General features: G+C 44.3%; 1 protein-coding gene across 1 annotated transcript; it reads left to right on the top strand.

Moving 5' to 3' along the window:
* On the top strand, positions 1–17,352 carry LOC136337985 (nuclear autoantigen Sp-100-like). The gene is made up of 10 exons (XM_066279951.1): positions 1–112; positions 3,246–3,399; positions 4,473–4,641; positions 4,947–5,030; positions 6,197–6,259; positions 8,543–8,686; positions 10,429–10,494; positions 13,397–13,444; positions 14,108–14,308; positions 17,037–17,352. Exons 1-10 carry the CDS (start codon positions 81–83, stop codon positions 17,123–17,125), a joined length of 1,050 nt encoding a protein of 349 aa, XP_066136048.1. The 5' UTR covers positions 1–80; the 3' UTR covers positions 17,126–17,352.
* The last annotated feature ends 1,171 nt before the right edge of the window (positions 17,353–18,523 follow it).

Raw genomic sequence — 18,523 nt, 5'->3', positions numbered from 1 at the left:
GCTCAGGGCTGGGGAGCCACAGTAGAACCTGGCTGGGGACATCTGAGAGCTGAGGCCCAGGCAGAGCGCGGAGCAGGACGATGACAAGTGGGAACAGTGACCGCAACACCAGGTCAGTCTCTGTCTCCCTCCCTTTAACTTTCTCTCTGGCTGGGCAGCTGTTTTCTTGTCTGTCTTTAGACACTGGTCTCAACCTCGACCTCGGTGCTGCTGTCCAAGAACACGCCGGTGCGCCGTACTGAAATGCAGGGGTAGGTAATGAGGAAGTAGGTAATGAGGGGCAGAGCTTTAACCTGCGGAGGGACAGCTGCTGGAGTGAGTGCAGCTGCCACAACCACACGACTCCTGTCCTCCAGCCACTGCTCCGCGGGCGGGCCTGTCCCTCTTTTCTGAGGCTTTGAGGCAGAGATTTGTCATTTTCTCATAACCCTTGAACCCTCTCCTTTCTCTCACGCCTCCTCTAGGTCATTTCAAAGAAGGTAGTTTACGAAATCTATAATTCAGAGTAACTTATTCTCCGTCACTGGCTGGTGCGCTGGGATCTTGTACCTGAACTGTGCACAGGCCTCTGCAAGGAAAGGGCTAGAAATACTATTCTTTTCTCTAGTTGTGGGATTAGTAATAATGTTACTTAAGATATTTAATTTTAAAATTATTAGTACAAAAGTAATGTATGTTCTTGGTCATAAAATTATAGGTGACACGGATGCATGTAGAGGAAACAGTCCTGTTCCCCACCCGCCCTGCGGCTCCCAGTCCTGGTGCTGCTCAGTGCTGCAGGCGGGGCCTTGCCTGGCTTTCCCGGGACCTGTGCACAGACAGCTTATTTCCTGAAGGCAGAACTGTGTTCTTGTTATTTAATAGCACATAGTATTGTATATGCCTTTCTGTATCTTACATTTTCACTCAGTTTAATATTAAATACCTCAAAGATCTTTTCACTTTAGTAAAGACAGATCGACCTCATTCCTTTACTATCAGATACATGCTGTTGCATAGACCTGCTACATCTTAGTTTCTAAACCATTTCTCTTCTATGCACTGAGATTTATGTTGTTTTTAATAGTTCCCTTTTACCAAGATGTGACAAAAGCAGGCTTACAGTTTTGAGTACGTGAAGCACAAGGCTTATTTTTGTATTATTATTTATTAATCATTGTACTATTTTCCATACATGAACTTAAACCTATTTTTGCCCCATGAGGTATATAAGCCCTTGGCTGTGTTAAAAAAAAAAAAGGTGGGATGGGGGACACGGAGGTTACAGTATGTGCTTGTTCACCGATCCTGCCTATTGCCTTTCTAGGGGGCCGAGCCCGTCCCCTCACCCTTCCACAGAGAACAGCCGTCCCCCACACCCAGGCTTTACAAAGGGAGTGGATGAAGAGTTGCATCTTGCTTTAAGTTGCATTCTTCTCATTACATGGGAGGTTGAATATATTTTATGTTTATTGGTCATTAAAATTGCCTTTCTGTTCCTGGCCAGTTGGCTCAGTGTTAGAGCATTGGCCCAGTGTGTGGAAGTCCCAGTTTTGACTCCTGATCAGGGCACACAAGAGAAGCAACCATCTGCTTTCCCACCTCTCCCCTTCCCCCTTTCCTCTCTCTCTATCTGTCTCTTTTGCCCTCTTCCTCAGCCATAAGTTACTGAAGGAAATGGCCCCTAGCACTGAGGATGGCACCATGGCCTCACCTCAGGCATTGAAATAGCTCCGTTGCTGAGCAATGGAGCAACCTCTCCAGATGAGCAGAGCATTGCCCCATAGGGGGCTTGCTGGGTGGATCCCAGTTAGGGCACATGTGGGAGTCTGTATCTCTGCCTCCCCACCTCTCACTTAATGATAATGATAATAATAATAATAATAATAATAATAGATTTGACTTTTATATGACTTACTGGTTCATTTTTTGCCAACATTTTTCAGTTGAAGTTTGATTAATTTAATATTTACCATGTTTGTAAGAGTTCTTTTTTTTTTTTAAGCGAGAGAGACAGAGAGAGTGACAGAAGAAGGCATAGATAAGGACAGACAGGTAGGAAGGGAGAGAGACAAGAGGCATTAATTCGTCATTGCAGCTTCTTAGTTGTTCATTGATTGCTTTCTCATATGTGACAGGGGGGCTACAGCAGAGCAAGTGACCCCTTCCTTGAGACAGCAATCTTGGGCTTCAAGCCAGTGACTTTTGGCCTCAAGCCAATGCCTATGGGTCATGTCTATGGTCCCACGCTCAAGCCAGTGACTCTGCGTTTAAGCTGGTGAGCCTGCGTTCAAGCCAGATGAGCCCACACTCAAGTTGGCAACCTCGAAGTTTTGAACCTGGGTCTTTTACATCTCAGTCTGACACTCTTTCCACTGCACCACTGCCTGGTCAGACCATAAACTTTTTATTTTCAATGAAGAATTCAGCACACTTTTACATTATTATTTTCTGATGCATGGTGGGTAGTGGCAAGTTTGATGATTCTTTTCTAGTATGAGAAAAGGAAGTTTATGAATCTGTTTTTTTTAATTTATGAATCTTCATAAGCTTTAGAAATACAAAATGTGGATTAAAACATAATTTTCAAAGCAATAAAATAACCAATGAAGAAATAGAATTACAGACTTAGGTTTAAAATTACTTTCGCAGGAAACAGCAGCAGTATCTGAAATTCAGTTCCCTAAAAATATTCACCGTATACAATGATAGCATTAATAGGTTTATATTAACACAAAGTCCCAGAAGAAAGGATTGATATTCTTATGAAATCCACACTTTATACCACATCAGATCATTATTAAACCTTATCTTATCATTTCTGAATCAGTTTTATATGCAAGATGGTATTTCCATGAGTAGCTTTAGGTCAGAAGGGGGGCATCTGGTTTTTATCTCTCTGAGATTTACAGGGTACTTATCATTCAATGTTTTTCATTCCTCTGTTTTCTTTATTTTGATTTTATATGAATTTAAACTTTTAATTAGAAATATTGCAGATATGGTAAGATACCTTTAAAATGGCTTTGACAAGGACAGACTGAAATGAACTTTTTCAGTCCTGTGCTTGTCTTCCTGATCCCTCATGCTTCCTTCAATTACATGCTTATCTGTTGCTTTCATTCTATTCATTCTGGTTGCTACTTAGGCACTTATTTTACCTATGTTGGCCCTTCACAGCCTGTCCTTCCTTTATAAAAGTTACAGCCTTTACAAGCATCTCAGAATCTCGATGACCATTTTATCATGGTGTCCTTTCTCCCTAGGATGTCCGCAGAAGACCAGAAGAGGCTTATTACTGAGACTGCACTCAATTACTTCATCAGTCAAAAGCTCAAAATTTCATATGCAATAAAAAAACCATTTCCTTTCTTTGAAAGCCTTCGTGACCAAAAATTCATCACTGAAGAAAAATATAAAGTAAGTGAAGTTTATTATGTCATAATCTGGTCAATGGTCTCCCAACAAGTTAAGCTTTGATATCCTGGAATTATACGGCAGGGAACCATCAACATTCTGAGTAGTCGCCTACGTGTGGGGACATTCTCAAGTACTGCTGTCAGTGTTCCTATAAGGTAACAAAAGAAGAAGAGAAGCAGTGAACCCCTGAGACACTCCTGCTAACTGAAGGAACTGTGCTCCATGGTGTCCCCAGGAGATGAGGTGACTAGGGCTAGAGATAGGCTGATTCTGAAGCAGCTGGGCTCCATAGATGTATAGTGCCTTGTAAGAATTCTACACATACAATGTACCACAAACTGGAAATTAAAATTAATTCTAATGAATGAATGGATAAACTTAATGAATTGACTTAATGAAATGATAATTGATATAACATTTCATTTCAGTGACCATCAATGTTAACAATTAGATGTGAGGTTCCAACCCACAGAGAATTACTCTCTTGTTGGACAAATTTGGAAGTAGATGCTTGCTAATCTATCTCCAACAGTTTTCAGTCTACTTTCCTTTTTTTTCCTTTTGGTATTCTGGAGTCTTGGAATTTAGGTTAATTTTACAGACATAGGTGGAGATACAGGTGGAGATACAGAGATGCAAGTCTTCCCTTTCCCTATAAATAGACTTTCTCTAGGGGCAAGTTCACCAAGGGGGAGACTTGTCATTGGCTTCCTTGAGCCTTTCCCGGCTAAGCTGGTACTGAGGATGGGACAAGCATGGCCCAGCCAACAGATCATGAGCTCATCACCTATTAAGTCTCTTCCTAAAATTTTTAGCCAGGCTCTTTAAGGACTTCATAGCATTTAACTTTAAACTCACCTTTAGTTTTTAAAATTGCTCCACAATAGGAATTACTGAGGAGGAAGGACTTACTTGTTTCACTTAGCAGCCACGTAAATATAAAAATTTAAAACTTAGCATGAGAAAATAACTATGTAGGAAAATTGTAGCATGTTGACAATAAAATCATTTTCTAGGGAACCTCTGTAATTTGGAAGGATGTGCTTCATTTTTCTCCATTGATGTTCTTTAAGGCTTGTCAAGAATCTTGTAAAAACATGACCCACCTGCCGCATTTGGTGTACAGTGTCCTCAGTGAACTTGAAAAGACATTTGACATTCCAGTTCTGAAAGCATTGTTCAACGAGTTCAACATAAAGGAATACCCTGATTTAACTCGCATTGGTAAAAGCTTTGAAAATGGTAATCAGGCTTATTTATCTGCCTTTTGATGTCCAGGGCCAAGTTTTTTGACAAGTACATATTGAGTTATTGCCACGTGCCATATACGATGCTGGGCAGTGAGGATACAGCAGTTAAGAAAAAAAACGAATTATGAGCTTCTCAAAGCTTATGATAGAATGGCTACAGTACCACACCCACCTGGAGGTCTGCCTAACGAAGCTTGTAGACTCACAGAAGATTGGAAATTTCTAAACATGTACATTTGCAATGATGTCCCTGAGCTGTAATGGAAATCTTTCATTTTTTTCTCTTCTTCTCTCCAGTGATTCACCAGCAGTTGTGTTACCAAGCAAATGATGCTGAAGAGAGAGAAGAGGACCCTAACTCCCAACTAAGCCTTGAACAAGGTGATTGCAAACAGATCAAAACCGAAACTCATCTGCTAAGAGGAACGGAGAAAGGGTGGTGGGTTCTGAGTCCTGAGTGGACCTGGGGATCAGGGGAGAACTCTGAGGAGCTTGGAGAAGGCAGGGAAGGGTGTTCATATGAGAGTCTGACCAGAGGCCAACGCCGAAAACTGGCTGTGACAAGAAACAGAGGAACAGGGACACAGTGGATCAGGAAACAGGATTTAAAGACAATGCTGACCTGAAGTAGTTGTGATCTGGAAGGACCCCTGTAGGAGGAGATCAGTGTGAGCTGGGAAGGGCTGGGAACTATGGGCACAGGGTCAAACCAGAAGGAGAGACTTGATGATGGATGAAGAACAGACTGATTTAAACCTGGGGGATGTTGTTCAAGGGAAGAAACATTCAAGATCAGCAGTCACACAGGGAGAGAGGAGAGGAAGTGGTGAGATGTGGAGGAGGGGATGTGGGCATCTTGAGAGAGAAGAAGAAGGGGGGCAATGAAAGCCGGGGAAAGGGGTGAAGGACACAACAAAACAAACACACCACTAAGTGCTCACCTATTGAGCATTTGCTCTGGCAGCTCTGGGCTTAGTGCTCACAACTGCCTTGGGGGGAGTATCACTCTCCGCCCATTCACAGAAAAGGAAACTGAACTCTAGAGAGACCATGAATGTGGTTGGCCTGAGGTCAAATGAGCAGGATGAACCAGGCACTGTGATCTAAACCCTGTACACTTAATCCTCGTGGAAAGGCCAACAAGACAGTAAACAGGAGTGCAGAGGGGGGTGTGCTGTGAAGAGGGGTGGGGACAAGGAGACATCACTTTGCAGGAAGTAAGGTGAGGCCATCATTCAGACGCAGCTCTAAAGACAGAAACAGGCTCACTATGGTCACAGGTGACAGGAAGAGCCATCACCAGGTTCTGAGAAGCTCGTGGATGATCTCAGTGAGATGGCTTCGCTGAGGCCAGAGGTGCAGCTGAGGGCCAGAGTCGGGGCCAGGTGCGTCCTCCTGGTCCAGATGGGCTCTCACTGATAGCTGCGGGGAGGGGATATTCATCCTACTTTGTAAAGATTAAAATGGAATTGGGGGGAAGAACATAGCTCATACTTCAATACCTGAAGTATATACAGTGAATATATACTTCTAATTTCCTCCCCTAGGAACGGATGAAGACGTGTCTCAAAACCAGGACTCCTCGCCAGCGGATCCCTCATCTCCTCTTGGTCTGTTTCTGTTGACTGTTCTGTGATCCTTGTCCCTTTCTGGAATGTGCTGGGGGAGGGGCTGCTTCTTTTCAGGGCTGACTGCCCAGAGTCAGCAGTGTTTTCCTCTGTGGTTTCTCCAGGGACTTAGATGACCGTCTTGGTACTGTGGGTTTCCTGGGGAAGACGCTGTTTCTACTCTGATGTGCGCTTCCTGCTGTCACGTGACAGCCTGGGCCTGAATGCTTTGTCCGTGCCCCTGACCTCAGTTTTCTGCCTCTGTCTTCCTTGAGTCTGTGGTGCTTTGAGGTCACGTCCGTGAGGCCAGTGCCGCAGTGAGAAGGCCATGTCTCTGGTGGGTCAGGGTGCCTCCCCCTTGTGTCCCTCACTTAGGACCATGTACAGACCCCATGTGCCTCCCATGCGAACACTTTCCCTTCCTCCTCGGGGCGGCAGGCCTGGAGCCGCCCCCTAACACCTGACAGGCCTCTGAGAAAACACTTTGCTACTTTAGTGAGTAATAATTTCTGTTTACAACTCTTGAGCTCCCTTAATCCATTACTCACGGTATCTATTTATTGTTATTTTCAAATGGTATTATTTCCTTTCTATTGATTTATTCTGATAACACTGGTTAACAAAATTATTCAGGCTTCAGGTGCACAATTCTACAACACACATTCTGTTCGCTGTATTAGGTGTTCAACACCCAAATCAAGTCTCCGTCCATCGCCATTTATTCCTCCTGCGCCCTCTCCAGTGTCCCCTCTCCCCTCCCCTCGGCCATCCCCACACTGCTGTCCGTGTCCACGAGTTTTTATTCCTTCTGTCTTCTTTTCTTGCTCAGTCTCTCCATGCCCCACAGCAAACCGTCACCCTCTCATCTGTCAGCCTGCTATTCATGAGTCTGCCTCCTTTTTTCTTGTTAATTCATTCTGTTCATTAGATTCCAAGGATGAGTGAAATCCTATGGTGTTCGTCTTTCTCTGACTGGCTCACTTCATTTAGCATAATGCTCCCCAGGTCCACCCATGCTGTCCCAAAGGGTAAAATTTCATTCTTTTTTTAATTTTATTTTATTTTATGGCCGAGCAGTATTCCATTGTGTGAATGTGCCACAGCCTTTTTATCCACTAGCTACTGAGGGGCTAACGCTTCAATGGACATACGGGTGCATGTAGTCTGTATGCTTAAAATTATGTAAATAACATACGTTTAAGGCTTTAGTTATCATTTATTTTTCTGATGTTACAATATCCCTTACTTTACAGTGATACAGGTCATATTATATTTAATCCTCTCAAACACCTAAAATGATGGTGTATCATTTAAATTTTTCAGAGGACAGAGAGTCAGCGTAGAGACTTTGGCTACTTGTGCGAGCTCAGCCACTGAGACTGGGGATTGAGCTCTGCTGTAGGGAGTGTCAGAGCAGGAGGTCTGGTGCCCTGTGGCCTGGCTTCAAATGCTGCCCTGTGCCCTTGGGGAAGTGACTTCCCCTCCGTGTCCCTCAGTTTCATCACCTATGAAACGGATATGATAATGGTTCCTAACCTGGACACGCTGGCGAGGGAAGGAGAGTGGGAGCATGGAGAAGCGGGAGTTCACCCATCGCCGTCTGGGCAGCAGTTCTACCATGCAGGCCAGCCATGGTCCCGCTTCTCCCTACCTGCTCATCTTGTCACATTAACTCACCTTCGTCCTGCCCTTAGTTCCATGTAGACCTTTCCTCTGGTTGCCTCCGTCTTCCATTGGGCTATCTCAGTTGTTCCATCAACTCTATAACCAATCTCCTGGGTTAAATGACCTCTGCTTTAAAATAGTAGAGCGGTTCACCTGCCCAGGCAGTGCTGCTGCTGCAGTGGATAGAGTGTTGGCCTCGGATGCTGAGGACCCTGGTTTGAAGCCCTGATGTTGCTGGCTTGAGTGCGAGCTCATCCGGCTTGAACTTGGGGTTCCCAGATTGAGAGTGGGATCATAGACATGACCCCAAGGTCGCTGGCTTGAGTAAGGGGTCACTGGCTCAGCTAGAGCCCCGTGGTCAAGGTATATATGAGAAAGGAAGCAATGAACAACTAAGGTGCCGCAACGAAGAATTGATGCTTCTCATCTCTCTCCCTTCCTGTCTGTCTGTTCCTGACTGTCCATCTCTCTCTGCCTCTCACTAATATATATATATATATATATATATATATATATACACACACACATATGTGTGTGTATTAGAGTGATTTGTATTTGTCCCTTGAACCTTGGCTGATGCAAGGGGAAAATAAAATATTTATGATTTGACATGTGATTTAGGTACAGCCCCACGTGAAAATGGACTCTCAGAGGAGCTCAGTGAAACCGGACAGATAAGTGTGGCCAGGGAAGGTGCAAGCAGTGACAACAACAATGAAAGCCAAGAAGCAAGTGAACACGGAGCTCAAGTGTCTGAGCCTCCAGGTAAGACCCAGTGCCTGGGCTTTGTGAGTGGGGGGGGGGGAGATGATGGGGGGGGAGGGGCTGGCGTGCAGAGCAAAGGTACAGGGGAGACTGTTGGGGATAACTGCAGTGTTTGAGATGAGGAAAATATAGAGAAATGTTGATATAGAAGAGGCTAACACAGATCACATAAAGTATGGAGGAAAGGTAATGGAACAGGAGAGAGTAGGAAACGTAACAGAGCGTGGATGCTCTGGAAAATCAGGCGGGGCAGCAGGGCCAGGTCTCCGCCAGGCAGGGAGACCCGGGACCCCTGGGAGGAGGAGCTCACTCTCAGCACCTCGTGGGTCCCGGGCACCCACTTTGCTTCCCCTGACCCTGCTGCGCCCTGGGGGGCACCGATAGAAAATGAAAATGTAGAGAAACAGTATGAATAGAGGAAGGTACAGAGGGGAATGAATGCCAATAAATAGAGAAAATGGGGGGGACACAGTGAGAGCCATGTCGAGAATGAGTAAAGGACAATGAGTGAAGGACTGGCCAGAGTGGCCAGGTGGAGAGAGAGGACAGAGCATCGTCTGATCAGAGCACACGGTCACCACAAAGAAGGCACAAAGGGCGGCTCCTAACACCAGTGAGAAGGTGGGGTGTCCCCAGTGAGCACCATGGCCCTGGGACCCTCTCAGATGAAACAGGTCTCTCCTCTGAGAGTGAAACCGGAAATAGAAACAAGACCCCAGAGTCAGGAGAGGCGCAGAGGAAGGGCGGAGCTGAGCAGCAGGAGAGGGGGGGCTCTCCCTGCAGGGGACCCCAGGGGGTGGGGGCTTGCTGAGGGCAGGGAGGGTGCGCACTCCCTCTGGGGAGACAAACGAAATTCTTCCTTTACCACAATTTTGTCCAGGAGCACCTGTAGCCAAAGATGGAATCAAAATAAATTCCTGCTTTGTAAGACTTTTTAGATATAAACCTGTGGATATGGAGAGGGGAAAGGCATCGTTAAGTTCAGGAGTTAAAAGATAATCCCACGCTGCCTGTAAACACGTATCTGACCCAATAGGTAAGACTGGCTGTAGAATGTGAGATGTGAACCCGGGTACCTGGCACAGGTCTGGGACATGTCCCCAGTGTCCACTGAGGAGACCCAGGTGGCCTTGGATGGAGGCAGAGGGGAGGGAGCCAGCACTTTACACAGTGAGTTTAGCAGAAGAGGTTTCCCAGGAATTGGAAAAATATCAAAAGTTGAACATAGCAGATATAAGTATTGATGCCCAAGGGGTTATTTCTAAAGCAGGAGAGTCAGGTGTGGGGTTTGGAGTCAGAGTGAAGGCATACAACCTAAGAGCCAAGATACTCATGCGAAGAGCTAAAAGCCAACAAGAGCCGACAGACATGTGCCATGGCCAGAAAGACAGGCGTGACCGGGGGTCATGGGCTGAGCCAGGAGCAAAGTGAGGGAGCAGAGAGGGAATGAGAGAAGGAGTGGCAGGAGGGAGGAGTGACCGGAGGTAGATGAGGCTGGAGGGGGGGCGGTGAGCGCGGGGTAAGACACGCGCTGCAGGACGGGCAGGGCGCTCTCTGGGCACGGGTTCCACGGCCTTCTTTGTGGGACCTGGGGCTCCCTGCAGGTCACACCATCGGGCACAGGCCGGGGTCACCTGAGCTAACGTAGCTCCAGGTCTTCCTAGCGCTCTCCTGAGGGGATTCCTGTCCGCGGGCCCATTGCCCCTCCCACCCGACACTAAGGGGGTTTCTCCTCTGCGCAGTGATCCTGAGTGAGGACTCCGCGGAATCTGGTGATGGAGACGATCCCCCAGCTATTTTCACACAGAGTACGCTGCCTGGTAATGGGGGGAGGGAAGGCTGGGGCTGCGGGGACCTGAATTCAGAGCCACTGTGTCCTGAGATGTCTCTCCTGAGGTCATTCTGTGCCCTGGACCCCGTTTGTCCTGGAACCCCCTCTCTGCATTCTTGGGAAATGCAGGAAGGTAAAATCATTGTATATATAATTATTATATAAATATATACATGTTTTTGGAAAGGGGTCTATTAGTGGGTCCTATTAGTCAATATATATTCTCTATATTGATTGTATAGTAGAAATAAACTAGCAAAATGAACTTTTTTTTGACAGAGACAGAGAGAGAGAGAGAGTCAGAGAGTGGGACAGATAGGGACAGACAGACAGGAAGGGAAAGAGATGAGAATCATCAATTCTTTGTTACGGCTCCTTAGTTGTTCACTGATTGCTTTCTCATACGTGCCTTGACCGGGGGCTACAGCAGAACAAGTGATCCCTTGCTCAAACCAGCGACCTTAGGCTCAAGCCAGCAACCTTGGGATTCAAGCCAGTGACCTCTGGGCTTGACCCAGTGACCATGGAGTCATGTCTATGACCCCATGCTCAAGCCGGCAACCTTGGGTTTTCGAACCTGGATCCTCTGCATCCTAGTTTGATGCTCTATCCACTGTGCCACTGCCTGGTCAGGCATAAAGTGATGAATTTGTTTTAAAACTAACTACCTGCTACACCAATAAAGTGTTGGATTTCTACGTTTATTTCTAAAAGACTAAAAAGCTAAATACTGTCACTGGATGGTCATATTCTCATCTGATCACAGCTTTGAATCATGACTGAAGACAATTCATCCAACTCTCTAGGGTTAGCAGAAATAGAGACTTCAGTGGGGGGTTCTGAAACAGAAAGTATTGTTTGTGACAGAGGTCTTCAGCAAGTCATGACATATAGAGTGATTTTTCAAAGGACCTTTGAAAATAGTACCTTACTTTTCTGTTAAAACAACCCCAAAGGGTAAGCAAGGTGGACCTTGTTACCTTTGCATCTAGATGAGAAAACACAATCACATCAGTGCTTCAAGGTCTTCCACAAAGTCTCATGGAGATAAGGGGAAAGACAAGACTACTGTCCTGGAATCTATGTCATTTTCTCTGTAAACTGGAACCCGAAACGGGTATCAAAATGTTGTGTCCTCCATCCTGCGTGCAGCCCGGGTGGTCATCGGATGGGCAGCTCCTCAGTGCACGGACTGCAGAGGGGTCCTCCCGTCCTGCTTGCTCAGAGCATATGGGAGACACGCCTATTTAGGAAGGCACATTAGAAAAAGACCTAAGAACAAATAAAAATGTTACCTGGTCTTGATGTTACAAAAGACCAACATTTTATTTTGTTTTAATTTATTTTATTTTTTAAATATTTTATTGAATTTATTGGGGTGACATTGGTTAATAAAATTATATAGGTCTCAGGTGTTCAATTCTACAATACAATTATGTATTGTATATTGTATTGTGTGTTCACCACCCTGACCAGTATTTTAAATAATGTTTATTCTAATCGCTTCACAAGACCTATCAAAGTAAAATGTAAATTTGCTTCGGTTTTTAGAGAGCGCACATTCTGACTTGTGTCTTAGTGTAGGTGCCTTAAAAGGTGATCCTAACACTGGTCTGGGGCTCAGGCACAAGAGAAGATTATCCTCAGCCTGGCAAACAGTTCAAGGTGCACCAGGGGGGAGAGGAAGCTCACTGTCATCAGCACGAGATTTCTGAGGTCTCCCCACAAAGAAACAGCAGATGAAGGATGTGTTGACCACAGGAGGGGTAAGAGGAGGAAGAGAGAGAAGTGTAGGAAGGTAAGCAGCAAACAGAGCAGAGGGGACTCTTGCCAGCAAACTGTCTCTCTGCCCTGGGATGGATGATCATTCCCTACAAGCCAGGTGACTTAGAAAGGCAGACCAGGGTGGTCTGGGTGCAGGTCACAAATCCATTAGTTTTCAAGACCTTTCCAAGTTTTCTTATTAGGAAATTTCCTGCTGGATTAGTTCATTGGTCTCACACAGAAAGACCTAAAGAATCCTATTCCTGTGTGTAGTTATAATAACCTTGAGTCGGCAGAATCAAGTGAGGGAGGAGAGACCCAGGAAGCCACCACGTAAGGAGATGAAGACCGCTGTCCTGAACAACAGATATCCAGGCTCTACACCCAGAGCTCCGCTTCCCGATGAATCTCAGTCTGACATTCTCCACGTGCATTGAGCCTATTACTTCTAAGGACACCATTTTCTGCATTTAACTTCTTTGACCCTATTGGACTATGAAAGAGGGCAAAAAGGCATTATAAACTGTTGTGTAACTGGATGAGCCCAATCAATTGATATATTGAAAGTATAGCAATAATATACTAGTAAATGACAGTCTCTTTTTAACTACGCACAGTCACATCTATTAATGTAAAGAGTTGAGATAATACACTTAGTCTCTACTATTGAGCTATATATTCCGCAGAGAGTAGTAAGCATGGTATTTCACTATTTGTTGATGATAATGTCATTGCTACCAAACTTAGAGAGTATTCATAGGACCATTTGTGCTGCTATTTAATTACTGGTGAAAAAAAAGATGGCTTCAGCCCCACTACTCTCAAACTCAAATGATAGTGAAATCATTGGCTTGTACTGTGATTTTTCCCAGGGCTTTTGTGAATAAAGCTTCATTTTGTTTTTACAGAAATCTTAAAAGGACAATAAAGTAAATCTGTTATACCAGCTTTATAGATAAAGATTTAGGAGCTAGTGAAGTTTGAGGGTTCAGTTGAAAGAAAGAGGAAAATGATGATCAAAACATTGACATCACCAGCCCATCAGCCATGTAAGTTGTCATCGAAATTGGAATAGTTTTGCAAACAAATAATGGTTTACTTCTGCTTACTTTAAGGGCTCATGGATTCCAGAAAATCACCTACATTCAGTGTTCGGAAGAAAAGTAAGAGCAAACAAGAACTTTTCATGGTTTTCTATAAAAGATTCGTTCTAATTCTTTATTATGTCCTTTATAGTAAAATATAAATTTGCTTTAATTTGAGCCGGCTTGGATTTTAACTTTTGTGCTAGACAGGCTAGGCTATAACATGCTAGCACAAAGAAATCAAAGACTCACACACAATAGAATTTTGATTTGTTTTTCTCAAGTAAGCGTTCCTAGGAGCATGGGAGGGTGGGGGCGGAGCTCTGCTTCAGACGTCATCCTGGGAGACAACCATGTGGGAGGTCTGCCTTCTTCAACACCAGACTAGCAAGACAGCCCTGGGAGAGGGGCAGAGCTAAAAAAAATTGCAAATACAGATACAGAAACAACAAATCCATAAAGACAGAAAAAAAAAGAAAGAAAAAAGGAGAATCCAATGTAAGAAAACAGAGGGTCGAGAGAAAGCAGAGATGCCCACCAGGTGTGGAATATTTTAGTCCCAGGCCCAGGGGACAGGAGGGATAAAATACTGACCCACAGGTCACCTGCATACAGAAGGCAGATTATGGAGGCCTGGGGGAGGGGCATTCTAGCCCTGGGTTTTCAGAGCTCCCAGGGTTTTCCCCTCTGGGTTGTCTGTCATCCACTGAGACCTTCAAGGGACATTTGCTTCTTCTGCAGAGAGAATTCGTGTGATGTCTTCCGACTCCAGTGCAGAGGAGGAGCCCCGGGGAGCCTGTGGCTCTGCACTGAGGACTGGCCCTGCTGGGGAGGGTAAGGACTGCGGTCCCCGGGCGCCAGGACACCGGGAGTCCGAGTTCAGGGCGCCTGTTCCTCTGAGCGCACACACGACCCCGGCGGCCATCCCTGCCCCGATCTCAGGTGACCACTTTGACAACTGCAAAGAAAGGAAGCATAACAAGTTCAGGCTCAACAAGATGGCTCTGTTGGACGGCTTACTCCACGTTCTCGGACAGATTCTCCCCCAGAGTGGCGGATGACCCAGTGATGTCCACCTTCCCGCCACCTATCCGTAGGGAGCAGGGAAAGTGGGACAGGCAGCTACGGGCAGTTTTGTCACAAACCTGTTCAAACCTCTGGTCATACTCTCTAATTATTGACAGGAGGGAAAGCTTCTGGTTATCACCATCATATTTCATTTGTAACTTTTGACAGATGACCCCCACCATGACATTGGTCTATAAAGGGATATTTGAAAATACTTTCACCAAAAGAATGTTATTTTATGTTTATAACAACCTAAAATTTAGGCCAGATAACTGTTGTTCTCCTCATTCTATAGAAAAGAAAATGACCGTATCAAAGGTTATTTTTGTAATTAAGAATTTGATTTTCCAATTACAGGTGACATTCAATATTATATTACTTTCAGATATAAAGCAAAATGGTTAGATATTCATATATTTATGAAGTGATCCCCCGATTACTCAAGAGCTTATCTGACACTATACAGTTATTACAATATTATTACTATATTCCCTTTGCTGAATTTTGCATCCATGATTAGTTTTGTAGCTACCAATTTGTACTTCTCAATCCCTTCACCTTTTATATCCAACCCCCTAATCCCTTTCTACTGGGCAACCCAGTTTGTTTTCTGTATCTAAGTTTTTAACAATCTTTTATATATCACACATGGATAGTGACAGGAAGAGGCAGAACTAACAACCTGGACTACTAGCAAACACCCATAACCCTTTATTCAAAACCTCTGAAGCCACATGTAACATAATATTATTTTATCATTTTAGAAGGATGCTATGATTTATATCGTATATGTTGCAAAGAGACTCCAACAATGTCTGGGGAAGAATCCCATTCTCAAATATATTCATGTTTCTACAGCAAATTATGTGAATTCACAAGTGTGATAAACAAAGATATTGTGTGGGCTTATGGCAACTCAAGTCCAGATTCACTGCCCAATTGGCTGAGGGGAAACCTATGAAAAAAATGTTGATTTTCACAACTTCTTTGATTTTGTATATGGGCTAAAAGATTGTGGGTCTTTCTCCATTTGGTAGCAAATACTTCCCTTTATAAGTGAAGAGACAGAAATGATTATCATCAAGTCTTTATGTTCCAAATTCTTCTATGATGTGAGGAGCTATAAGATTTACAACTTGTTCAGTTATAGATTACTGGTTACTTTTTCCTTTAATTGAAAATCCTGTGGACACTGTAAACAAATCTAGGGGACAGCAGTCAGAGAAGACTGAAGAGCAGTTAAAACTCTTGATATAACAACTAGCTTTCTTTGCCACACAAGCTTCATTCTGCCGAGACCAGCTCAGCCGTGGGTGTGCACAAAAGGAAGGCGCTGCAGGACTTAAGAAAAATCACACACAAGACACAACACAGAGAAAAGATGGGCACAGGGGGCTCCCAGCCTCTAGAACTGAGAGCCCAGATCTCTGCAGCCTCATTGTAGTTATCGGTCTCTTTGCTCATCAAGCAAATTAGCAGAGCCTGGGTCACATTAGTCTATAGTGGATTCAGGTGCAGAGAAAGATGACCAACCAATGCCGCCAGGCATGTAGGAAAATGGCTGTAGGGATCAGCTGCTTCCTATCTAGTGGTGCTTGCCAGGGCAGCATTCTGTCCCCACAGGACTTGGTGTTCCGAAGTCCACACCAAAGACTTGTCTCAAGGCTGCCGTTTAATCTCTCAGCCATTTTCCTACAATGTTGGGGTAGTCAACCTTTTTACACCTACCGCCCACTTTTGTATCTCTGTTAGTAGTAAAATTTTCTAACCGCTCACAGTAATGGTGATTTATAAAGTAGGGAAGTAACTTTATAAAATTTATAAGGCAGAGTTACAGCAAGTTAAAGCATATAATAATAATTACTTACCAAGTACACTATGTCGGATTTTCACTAAGTTTGGCAGAATAAATCTTTATAAGACAACTTACTATAGTTAAATCTATCTTTTTATTTATACTTTGGTTGCTCCGCTACCGCCCATCGTGAAAGCTGGAACGCCCACTAGTGGGCGGTAGGGACCAGGTTGACTACCACTGTCCTACATCATTCAAACATTTTTGTTTTTTCTTTAAAATAAGTTAATGTGTTGGGATGTTAGCTGATGCACATCGTACATTTTACAGTAGGTGATCTGGGCTAATTGGTATAAAGGTCCATGGCACAAGCGCAGTGTGAGTTTATACTGTTCATTCACATAAAGGACAAAGTCATCTTCGGGTGGTGGGTGCTCTGCTCCCCACAATCATTGAGGGCCAGCTGCTGGAGGCTCTGACATCTTGGTAAGGTGGCTTCCATGGTTCCCCTGGTTAAAAAGCCGAGTAGAGCAGAGGAAATGTGCGCAGACATGAAGGAAGGTTAAGAAGTGTAAGAAATGGTGACTAAAAGAGTGCCTTTCATGGCAAAGTTGTCCCCTGTCTTTGGAGATAGTACCTGAAGGGATCTGTTAGTACAGGTTGGAGGAGCCATAGGGGGGCCCAGTAGTGGGAATGTTCCTCCTACATAAGCCTCCCTTTTGCAATTGTCCTTTTGAAGATTTCCTGCTGGGTTGGTTCCTAGGATGCAGACTGAGACTGTTAATGGAACTTTATTTCCTTCTGCAGAGTTTGACAGCGATGACTCTACAGACTTGAGTAACGAAGAAGAGCCTCAGGAAATTTCTGGCTCAGCCCTAAGAAGCCAGTCATGTTAACAAAATTAAGATGCCGAGCTCTGGCCTGTGGATGTCAGGAATTAAAAGCAACTTTTTCCTTGGCTATATTATTGTGCTATATGCCAAGTTCATGGGTTCAATCCCCGGCCAAGGCACAAGGAAGAATCAACCAACAAATGTATGAATAGGTAGAACAAAAAAACAATTTTCTCTTTTCTCTCTCTCTCTAAAAATCAATCAATAAATTTTAAAAATAACATTAGAAACTACCGTTGCCATTTTTAATTTTTTTACTGAATTTCTTTAAAATATCTACTGTTTCCATATGCATTTTAATCTGAGTGCATTGAAGACCTTATGCTCAGTTACCCTGGGAACTCCTTTCAGCATTTTAGAAAATGGGAGGAGGCAGGAGATTTATAAACTCATGTTTAACAGAATAAGTCCTCTTAACTAAATATACAGTGTGTCCGTAAAGTCATGGTGCACTTTTGACCGGTCACAGGAAAGCAAGAAAAGACGATAGAAATGTGAAATCTGTACCAAATAAAGGGAAAACTCTCCAAGTTTCATATCTATTCAGTGCAGTTCAATGCGGGCTCACGCACAGATTTTTTAGGGCTCCTTAGGTAGCTATCTCGTATAGCCTCTACAGACTCGTCACTGACTGATGGCCTACTAGAACGGGGTTTCTCCACCAAACTGCCAGTTTCCTTCATCTGCTTATCCCACCGAGTAATGTTATTCCTATGTGGTGGTGCTTCATTATAAACACACCGATATTCACATTGCACTTTGGTCACGGATTCAAATTTAGCGAGCCACTGAACTTTCCTCTGTACCATCCACATCTCGACTGGCATGGCCATGGGCTGCTCCGCTGTATACACAGTGTTACATCATCATCTGCGCATGCGCACATGCTGCCACATCATCCTACAGAAACTGGGAGGGTTTTCCTTGTATTTGGTGCAGATTTCATATTTCTATTGTCTTTTGTTGCTTTCCTGTGACCGGTCAAAAGTGCACCATGACTTTATGGACACACTGTATATAACTACCCACAGAAGTGGCCAAATCCAACTGAGACTTTCATAGCATGCCCCACCAGCCCATGAATGCTACCAGCTATTATATCCAGTACCCCAACCTGAGCTGACAGATGAAGGTCCTTCCCTGCTAAAGTGAACCTGTAAATTCAGGAAGAGGAGACTGCTTGCTCAAATGTGCTGATACCAAGACATGCAACAAGAATCATGAAGAACCGGGTAAATGTGAAACCACCTAAGTAAATTAATAAACCCTGGTAACTGCTCCTAAACAGTTGGCCCTCTATAAACTAAGAAAAAATTCAAGATGATCTCTTAGAGAATTTGAATAAACTATACGAACGCAGAGACAGACAACCAAATTAAATGAAGAAAACTGTGCATGAAC

This window comes from Saccopteryx bilineata, chromosome 5 (genome assembly GCF_036850765.1).
Source record: "Saccopteryx bilineata isolate mSacBil1 chromosome 5, mSacBil1_pri_phased_curated, whole genome shotgun sequence".
Classification (NCBI taxonomy): Eukaryota; Metazoa; Chordata; class Mammalia; order Chiroptera; family Emballonuridae; genus Saccopteryx; species Saccopteryx bilineata.
This window is presented reverse-complemented; position numbering and strand designations above follow the sequence as displayed.